This window comes from Camellia sinensis, chromosome 1, assembly GCF_055761805.1.
Source record: "Camellia sinensis isolate YWXY chromosome 1, ASM5576180v1, whole genome shotgun sequence".
Classification (NCBI taxonomy): Eukaryota; Viridiplantae; Streptophyta; class Magnoliopsida; order Ericales; family Theaceae; genus Camellia; species Camellia sinensis.
Genome location: NC_138961.1, coordinates 219,188,194 through 219,199,051, shown reverse-complemented (window position 1 = coordinate 219,199,051; position 10,858 = coordinate 219,188,194). Strand labels below are relative to the sequence as shown.

The 10,858-nt window shown below is 35.5% G+C and overlaps 1 protein-coding gene across 1 annotated transcript; it reads left to right on the top strand.

Annotated features, from left to right (window-relative positions):
• The first annotated feature begins 9,673 nt into the window (after nucleotides 1–9,673).
• LOC145822519 (uncharacterized) lies at nucleotides 9,674–10,228 on the top strand. Its single transcript, XM_082919700.1, has one exon. The coding sequence runs from the start codon at nucleotides 9,674–9,676 to the stop codon at nucleotides 10,226–10,228; it is 555 nt and encodes a 184-aa protein (XP_082775826.1).
• Nucleotides 10,229–10,858: the final 630 nt, after the last annotated feature.

The following is a 10,858-nucleotide window of genomic DNA, read 5'->3' as shown; positions in this document are numbered from 1 at the left end:
CCAATAACAAAAACCTAACTTGTTATTAATGTTTGTCACATCAGTTTTTTTTTTTTTTTTTCTCAGACAATACTTTTATGTTGAAAAAATAATTATCAAACCTAATCTAAGCACATGTACCTAAAAGAGAGGAATGTAAGATTATTTGCTATTTTGCAGCTATCAAATTCTTTGTTAAATTAGAGCATCTTCAATGAATTTTTCAAATTTATTATATTAAAGTGTATCATTTATGCTATTTTATAAAGCAAAGGCAGAAGTTACTATCATCAAGCCTTTACTATTCTATATGCCAAGGGAAATTTTGTATTCCTAAAATACTCTTGATCATTTCTTGAAAATTCATCCATAATCTCATAAACACTTGAAAGTTAAATTACACAATAATTCTGTTAATAACCTACTGCTTTGATTTTTAAATTTCTATTTATTGAGAAATTATAAAAATACAATTTTATTTATTTATTTATATAACTCATGCATTGCGTGGTAGAAAAAGCTAGTATGATAACAAATGGGGTCCAAATTAATGTGTTAAGTATTTATTAATTTAGATATTAAAAAAAAAGCTAATATTTGTTAATAGTGTAGTTAAAAAATAATTTAGTGATAAACAAAAATAAAATATGCGCCGACCGACCACTTATCTTTTTCTTCTCTCTATCTCTCATAGACTTTTTATGGACAGTGTGCGTTTCTTCCTCTCTTCTCTTTCTTTCTCTCTCTTCAATCTCTCTCCTAATTAATCACAAACCTCTCCACAATTAAAATCTAAAATAATAGAAGTTACTATCCGTAGCTAAACTAACATTACCATTGGTTTTGTTTTGTTAATTGTGTTTAATTAGTTAATACTTGTGGGGATATATTTTATGAGTACCAACACGTGGCAAGGTGATGCCGACGTGTCAGCCGAGGTGCCACGTGTCCTGGTCGTGACGCTGAGGTGATCTCGGCAAGGCCGAGGTTATCTCCGAAGATATCAGAATCCGAGATAAGTGGATAAGAGACAAGAGTCCTAGAATGAAAAAGGAACTCAACCTGGATGAGGGACAAGAGTCCTAGAATGAGAGAAGACTTCAGTTTGTATTAAGATAAGACTCTTACAGAGTTTATCTAATCTTACTGGGAGTCCAAGATTAGCAGTAATCCTGAGTCCATAGAAGTTAGGCTTCTATTGAGACTAGGTTTATGTTGGCTATAAAAGAGAGGCACCCCCATGGGTCTAAGGTATGCTTTTGATACTCAAGCTTGTGAGTTTAGCACTTGATTTATCTTTGAGAGATATACTGACTTGATCGTCGGAGTGCCCCCGGGTGGTTGAACCACCGCCGGAGACTTCTCTTTCTGTTGCAGGTTAACTAGAGGCCATCTATTCTGCCAGTGCTTTTTCAGCTGATTACTAGGCGGGCAGTGTGGTCAGAAAATCACCCACACAATTTGGCGCCGTTTATGGGAAAGAAAGAAGAATAGATGGCCAATGACGGACAGAAGAATCAGACTGGAGACAACGCTCCTGCTAGGAATGGGAGATCTATCAATCTCGACGTTGAAGGGGACAATAATTACACAGAAACTCGTGACCAGAGTCACGGAGTGAAAGACGCCGGCCATGAAGGTGACGCACCAAAGACAACAAATCGAAGCGGATACTACAATGAAGATGACCTCCAAGTATGGAAGGATAGATACCTGCAGAGGAACGAAGACCCTTCCAGAAGCGATGCAAAGACATGGGGCATGAGCGCTCCCAAGGAGATAACATTCAAGTATAGAAGAACTCATCCTGAGTAAGCAGATCCCGAATTTCAGATCCTGGATCCCGGATCCGAGAAGACATGATCTCATCCTAGACAAGTAGGCCCGAGAAGACGAGAGCTCAACTTAAGTGAGCAGATCCCGAATTTCAGATCCCGGATCCTAGAAGACATGATCTCGGCCTAGATGAGTAAGTCCGAGAAGAGAAGAGCTCAACCTGAGTGAGCAGATCCAAGATTCTAGCAGACAAGATCTCGTCACTTAAGCCCGAAAAGAGAAGAGCTCAGTGAGTAAATCTCAGATCCTAGAAGATAAAAAAGAAAACACACAAGGTTGGACTGCAGTTAGCTAGGTTGAAGACCTTTTATAAGGTTCGCAAAGGAGCATGTGGAAGCCATGCAGGGGGCAGAGAGAAGAAGAATATGCTTAACACTTGTTGAAATTTGTAGCAATTTACAAGTTGAAGTTAAGCCGAGATTATTGTTTATCTTCACTTGTTGAAATTTGTAGCAATTTACAAGCTGAAGTTAAACTGAAATAATGCTTAATGCTTGCTGAAATTTGTAGCAATTTATAAGTTGAAGTTAAGCCGAGATTATTGTTTATTTTCACTTTTTGAAATTTGTAGCAATTTACAAGTTAAAGTTAAACCGAAGTAATGCTTAACGCTTGTTGAAATTTGTAGCAATTTACAAGTTGAAGTTAAGCCGAGATTATTGTTTATCTTCACTTGTTGAAATTTGTAGCAATTTACAAGTTGAAGTTAAACCGAGATCATATTTAACACTTGTTGAAATTTTGTGTGAATTTACAAATTGAAGTTAAACCGAGATGATGTTTAACACTCGTTGAAATTCTGTGTGAATTTACAAGTTGAAGTTAAACCGATGTGATATTTAACACTTGTTGAAATTCTGTGTGAATTTACAAGTTGAAGTTAAACCGAGGTTATGATAAATGAAGATGGTTTAACATTTGTTGAAATTTTGAGAAAAATTTACAAATTGAAGTTAAGCCGAGGTTATGATAAAGGATGGTGGTCAAACACTTGTTGAAATTTTTGAGAAAAATTTTCAAGTTAAAGTCAAGTTCAAGCAATATCTGCGGACTTGTCGAGACTACAAGGTTGTCAAAACTTGAAATATGGAAAACTGAAGTCTTAATAGAAGACATTGAGAAAGTGACAAGTCCTAAGCAACACTTGTGAAAATATTTGTTACAATATTTTCAAGTGTTAGGACATCGCTGAGATGAGCAAGATTAGAAGTTGTGACAGAGGTATTTTACCTGAAGAGATTGCACAGTCAAGGTGTACCTTTGAAGACATGCAAATTATTCTAAGTATAGAATCATACAAAAGCAGAAAAAAGAAGACATACATTTAAAGAAGAAATCAGAGAAATGCATTTAAAGAAGAAATAAGGCACTTCGGCCTGAATATTGAAAAATAAATTATTTAGATTACAAAAATGGCACGTCGGCCGGATTAAAAGCATACAAAGACGAACAAAATACAAGGTACAAGGTACAAGGAGTAAAAGAAGGAAACAAAACTACTCGTCATATGGCAGGATATAAAAGACAGTTGGGAAGACTTCTCAGCAGCCTTCTCGGCCTCGAGCTCAGCATCGATCTCCCGAAGAGTTTGATCAAGGCTCTTCTCGGCGATTGGCACCTTGGAGTTTGAAGGCAAGGATTGAAAGCAAGAATTTGGAAAAAGGCACAGAAAACAGAAACAAGAATGTAATTCATAATCAAGAATGGTGATGAAGCTATCAGGAAATCAAGACAAAAAGATTGCACAAGTGTGTCAAGCCAAAAACAATGGCAGAAATCAACAGATGTGTGAACAGTGTGTATTCAAGAAGATGATTTGGAAACAATAGGTAAAATAGCAATGGTGATTAACAATGAAGCAGAGCTTCTTGGAAATCAACAAGAAATAAAACCAGGAGGAACAGTGGCTTACCAGAAAGAGGGAAGCCGGAATGAGAATTGCCGAAGTTTGACGACAATGACAGAATGACGTAAGCTTCATCGGAGGAAAGGAACAAAGATAGTTGCAGAAGCTTGAAAGCATGGAACAATGACCGATTTAAGAAAAAGAACTAGAAAGGGAAAAAGCCAGAGGATTGAATGAAAAAAGAGAAAAATAGTCAAGAAGACGACAAAGTTCAAGAATAAAGCCAAGTGCACAGGCACTAAGTAAGTATGTGAAGAACAAGAAAGTAATGACCCAGACACGATGCTAGCAACAAAAAGCGGATATGACAAGAACAGTGCCAGGCATTCAAACAATTCAAAACTTGAAGACAGACGAAAATAGAAGGCAACAGATGGCAAGTAAACAGATTCAGAAGAGTTATGAAAGATTGAGCTTAATAGCAAGTAAAGAGTTTATGAAACTACAAAGTGAAATGAACGCCGATATGAAAATCGCCGGAGTCAAATAGATGATTGGAAACCGAGAACTCACCAAAGAGTGTGAGTGGAGCAGTTGCAAAGCTCTTGGAGTTTACGATTTAATAGAACTAGAACCTTGGCTAGGAGGTGCGATTTCAAGCAGCTTAGAGGAAAGCATGAAACTTGATTCTTGACACCAGTGGACAGTAAAGTCCAAGAAACTTTAAGGTCGGCGAGTTTGATCTCGGACAGAGGGGCACAGATGAACGAACAGTGTAGGTTCCATCACCTTAGAATGTCGAGGTAATAGAACCTAGGGGGCAGTTGTGGGGATATATTTTCTGAGTACCAACACGTGGCAAGGTGATGCCGACGTGTCAGCCGAGGTGCCACGTGTCCTGGTCGTGACGCCGAGGTGATCTCGGCAAGACCGAGGTTATCTCCGAAGATATCGGAATCCGAGATAAGTGGATAAGGGATAAGAGTCCTAGAATGAAAAGGGAACTCAACCTGGATGAGGGACAAGAGTCCTAGAATGAGAGAAGACTTCAGTTTGTATTAAGATAAGACTCTTACAGAGTTTATTCTAATCTTACTGGGAGTCCAAGATTAGCAGTAATCTTGAGTCCATAGAAGTTAGTCTTCTATTGGGACTAGGTTTATGTTGGCTATAAAAGAGAGACACCCCCATAGGTCTAAGGTATTCTTTTGATACTCAAGCTTGTGAGTTTAGCACTTGATTTATCTTTGAGAGATATACTGACTTGATCGTCGGAGTGCCCCCGGGTGGTTGAACCACCGCCGGAGACTTCTCTTTCTATTGCAGATTAACTAGAGGCCATCTATTCTGCCAATGTTTTTCCAACTGATTACTAGGCGGACAGTGTGATCAGAAAATCACCCATACAATACTAACACTAACAATAAATTTATTTAACTCATTAGCGATGCTCCTTGTTGCAAATGACAACAATAACAACCAAATTCCGCAACGTACTTTTTGCTGTGCAGAATGTGGTCCCTATTCATCAATTCAAGGTCCCAAATCTTAGAACTGACAACAAGCCTTGTAAAATTACGATTCAAGCTATATTCTTCTTTTTTTTTTCTTTTTTTTTTAAAGTTATTTAATTTGCCTCCCCGAAAATTTGTTTATCTATATATTATATAAAGAAAATGAGATTTTTTAAGAGTTCCAAACTCTCATTATAAAATTATTACTTTTTCAATTTATAAAATAGATTAAAAAAACCTATTGACTGATTTATTTATATAATTATTTTAGAAATAATAATTATGCCTTAATTTATAGATTTCAAATGAAAAGATAACAAAAATATTTCATAATCTCTCCATTATAATCTCTCTCAACAATTTTCAAAAAAAAAATAAAATTAAAACTTGCATTCCTTTTCTCTCCTCCAAAAAATAAGATAATATTTTTCATGAAAGTTGTGAGTATTTATATATATCTTATAAATTATATTATAACATACTAGTAACAAAAAAATTTAAAAAATCAGATATACAAACAGATAAAATTAATAAATTTGATTCTTATTTATTCCGTTAAAATATTTCATTTGCCTCTCAATATCCAATTTTAAATTTTAAAAATCTATAAAGTCTATCTAAACAAAACTTATTTAAAAATATTTTCCACTATCATACTTTAAATCAATAAAAATTACATATCTATCACATATTTAACTTGCATCATAACTTACCTAAATAATAATAATTAAAAACAAATAGAAACCATAGATAAATTAAATTTTGAAAAAAAATAGAAACTCACAACTCCATCTAAAATAAATTGAAAAAAAAATAAATAAATAGAAACCACATAAAAATAAAGAAGATAAGAATTTAGATATGGATCTCAAAAAGATATAACAATATCTAAATTTGAATTATGATTTACTAATATAATTATCTATGCTTTTGATGTATATATCTATCAAAATTTTAAGGGATTTTTATTGATAAATCCATCTTAGAGTTGTTATAATCCACAAAGGAATATTATAACCTGATTAGTCCCATATATTTTTCTTTTTTATTCCATAAAGTCCATTTTCTAATTTTATATTTTTACATGGACTATTATGCCCTTATATACATACTGTGTTAATGCATAACACGTTCCTGTGATTTCGTGATTCAGTTTTGGCAGTTTTTATCATTCTAATTTAAATGGATACGTTTCTATCTTGCATGCTATCGTTCTATCATTCTGAGGCTTTGATGTGCAAGGGTTTCATTGTTGCTCTGGTTTGGTGATTTTCAAGTGAAGACGACGAATTTCATATTGTTCGGTTCTCACATTTTCTGGAGTATAACTACTTCAAAGCGGTTGTTTTCGAGTTTCTGGACAATTGTAGGATTGCGTGATTAAGGTTAGTATCATTTTGGTTATGAATACATGTTCACTTTATGTTTTGATTTCTAAGATGGATCAGATGATCTGTTTTTTTATTGTTATGGATCGGATGCTCTGGTTTTTAAATTACATGCATCATACCTGGTCCTGTGGAGAGGAGGTCATTCAAATTATGTGAAGAATATTATAATATTCCTTTTACTTTGATGTATTCATAATAAGGCTCTATGTGAGTGATATAATTCAGAGTTTATGGATCAATGTGAATGTTTACATCGTGGTCCTGTGGAGGGGAAGTCATCAGATTAGTGATGAATGTGGATCTGCTATAATTCAGAGTTTGTGGAACAATGTGAATGTTTACATCATGTTAGTATTATGTGAAGAATGTGGATGTTTGCATTTTACTTTGATTTTTGCTTAATGAGGCTTTATGTGGGTGATATAATTCAGAGTATATGTGGCAATGTAAATGTTTACATCTTGGTAATATTATGTGAATAATGTGGATGTTCTCACTTTACTTTGATGTTTGCTTAATGAGGCTTTGTGTGGGTGATATAATTCAGAGTATATGTATCAATGTGAATATTCACATCTTGTTAATGTGAATTATGGATGTAACACTTGAACTGTACACGTATTCATCTAATTTTTGCGCAATGTGAATTTTCATATCGGTTTGGATTATTGTTGATTGTTGTGTTGTTGTGTTTTTACAGGAGATGGATACCTTTATGATGTTGGTGTGTACATATGGTTGCAGTACCACTGTAATAAATGTTGCCCACGCATCGTGTTATTTGCGTTTGGTAGACTGTTTGTGTGACAAATGGGGGGAGTTGTCTGCTGGTTCTATTTCATTGTTCTGTCAGTTACTTGAGATTAATAGATGTGATTTGGACAATGAGGAAGAATTTCAGAACATGTTACTGCTTGCTAAATCAATGGGGGTACAACATGTAGAAGTTGTGGTTGAGTTTAAAAGTGATATTGGTCAGTCAAGTAGCTTGGGATCGCTGCGTGTGGGGGTTGAGGAAGATATTAATGCGCTACGGAGATTTTTCCACCATAAGAAGAAGGTGTTGTTGTCATCTCTTGGGCAAATAGTATTACGCATGTGGGACAACGGTTTGTTGGAGGTGCACAAGAATTTCATGAGGTTTTATGTAAGTATGCCATCCAATGTGGGTTTCAGTTTACGTATGTCAAGAACAAGACAACAAGAGTTATTGTTGTGTGTGCGATGCGTAAAGAGAGAGGCTGCTTGTGGGCTATACATTGTAGAGTACAACGAGCAAATGGTTTTTTCTACATCAAGAGGTTTAGTGATGTGCATAGTTATGGTACGGATGTATGAACATCGAAGAATTTGCTAGTTAGTTCAGATTTGGTGTCGAGTACCATATCTGAAATTGTGAGGGACAAGCCGTTGACTTGGCCGTGTGAGGTGGTGACTATTTTGAAGAGGGATCGATTATGGGCTAAATGTGAGTTACCATGTTGTATGGTTGGGTGTAGAGAAAGCAAAGGCTGGTATTCATGGAGATCACTCATTATCGTTTGACCAACTGCGGTGGTATTCGAATGCTGTGATACGGTACAATCCGGGGAGTTACGTCAATATTGACTATGATGCGAGTAGTCAACAGTTTTGTCGTGTCTTTGTGTCATTCACTGCGTGTATTTCTGGCTTCAATTCTTGTCGGCCTTTATTATTCCTGGATGGAACATTCCTCAAAGGAAAGTACAAAGGTCAGCTACTTGCGGCAATGGCGAAAGACGGAAACAATGGTTAGTATTTTTTTTAGCTGTCTATTTATGTCGATATTCATTCTCTGCAGCATAGTCTTGACAAATGAGTGATTGAGAAATTATAAGTAATGTGAACATTGACATTAGTATGCACTGATGTGAATGTTCACATCAATGTCTACTAATGACAGTAATGTGAACATTCACATTAGTATACGCTGATGTGAATGTTCACATCAGTGTATACTAATGTCAGTTGATCCATTAATGAACATTATTGTGAATGTTCACATTATCAATGATTCAACAATCAACAATGAATTATTAATGGTCGTTAATGTGCATGTTCACATCGTTGATGTTTACGAACCCGAATCCAAAAATAACAATAGTAATAGGGCAATGTAGATATAAACATTCACATGACCTGTTTCGTTTATATTGTTTTCTATTCACTTTGGAATATTGTGAATAGTTGTGTATTGGTGTTGTGTTGTAGGTCTGTTTCCTGTTGTATTTGCGATTGTTGATTCAGAGACCACAGCCAATTGGTCGTGGTTCTTGCATGAACTTGGGATGGTTGTTGATGGTAAGCGCCAGATTACTTTTATTTTGGATCATAATCTTAGTCTGTTAGAAGCTATGCCAAAGGTGTTCCCATCGGCTCATCACGGTTATTGCTTACAACACTTGAAGAGCAATTTAAGAGACCGAATAAAAGGAATTGATAATGGATTCAGGGATCACCTAGTAAGTAGTTTGGGTGACTGTGCTTACGAGCCAACTGTGGTAGGGTTCCATGAAAAGCTTGCAAAATTAAAAGAGGAGGGTAAACAACGAGCTCATAATTTTTTCAAGGACTTGGCACCTGAGCACTGGGCAAATTCGTACTTCAGGTAATAATAGTTTCCTAAGGTGTTCCATTTGTGAAGTTTATAATGGTAGCGATATGAATTTTCAGTTTAGAATGGTAATAATCTTCTAATTGTGTTTCATGTTCAATGTAAATGATGTGAATGTTCACATCTGCTAAAGATGACTGGTGTGAATGATGTGAATGTTCACATCTGTTAATTTGTCAAACAGTCATGCAATGTATTACAGATTTGAATGTTGACACCTATCATATTTTGTTGTTGTTAACATTCACATATGTCTATCATTTAAGTTGACAACATAATAAGCATATAATGTTCACTGGGAATGATATTAATGTTCACATCTGTCAACGTGAATGTTCAGACCTGTTAAATTCCGTATTGTATATTGTTTGTGATGTTGTGCAGGGGCATGCGTTATGGGGAGATGGCATCCAATGCGGTGGAGTCATTTAATAACTGAATTAAAGAAGTACGTAATTTTCCTATCACTCAAATGGTGGACACAATTCGTACTCAGTTGATGCGGCAAATGTCTGCACGGCGTGACCAAGCAAACAAATGGAATGAGCTTATTTGTCCTACATTCGAAACAAGGCTTATGGATTCGTTCAATGACAGCAGGTCTTGGCAAGTTAGCAAAGCCAATGATGATGTGTTTGAAGTTCATTCGATACCATCTGTTACTGTTGATGTTGCAAGGCGTACATGTTCTTGCTTCAAATGGCAAATCAACGGATTCCCATGTGACCATGCTGTTATTGCTATTCAGAAGAGCCACTACAATCTCAATGATTGTGTGGAAAATTACTTTCATGTAGAGACATATCGTGCAGCCTATTCGGGTGCCATATTCCCTATACCATCGGTGGACAAGCCGCCTTTTGATCCCACGGACTTCACTATATACCCGCTAACTGTGAAAAGACCACCTGGAAGGCCGAAAAAGAATAGGATCCCATCAAGGGGCGAGAAACTGAAGCAAATAAGGTGCGGGAGATGTGATAAGTTGGGGAGCCATAATCGGAAATCATGCACGGAACCGATTTAGGATGTACATTTTTCATTTCAACATTGTGTTTTACATTGGATTCTTATATTCATTTTTGAAATAAGATTGTGTCGGTTGGCAAAGATTATGTTACAATAAGATTACGTTGCGTTGGCAAACATAATAATGCATTAGTATTTGATTTGTGTTTTGTTTTTAATTTTTTAAGGTTCCAATTTGACATTTATGTTGTTGTATTTTGGATGAATACATGATGTTAACTTTCACACTTGTGTAATATAATCACATTATGTGAATAATTGCACATGGGTTGAAATTTTAAACATTTATGTGGTGTGAATGTTCACTTTCTTGTTACTGTTAACAGCATCAAAGTAAATGACATGAACGTTTACATCAATGTAACCATTCACATCATCAACTCATAAGATGTGAATATTCATGACATCATTGCTGCCATTCAAATAATCAGAAGCTGTGATGTGAATGTTCACATCATCAAATTAATAGATGTGAATATTGACTTGTGTTAAGAAATATTATATTCACACCTGTCATATTGTGTTACATGAACACTTTAAGCAATATTCATATCCATGTAGTATGGTTTAAAACATAAGAAAGTGTACGATCATTCTGTGATATGAACATTCACATCATGTCATGTGT

Excerpts from the sequence above, each read along its gene's own strand:
- LOC145822519 (XM_082919700.1), top strand. The coding sequence starts at position 9,674 with ATGGTGGACACAATTCGTACTCAGTTGATGCGGCAAATGTCTGCACGG.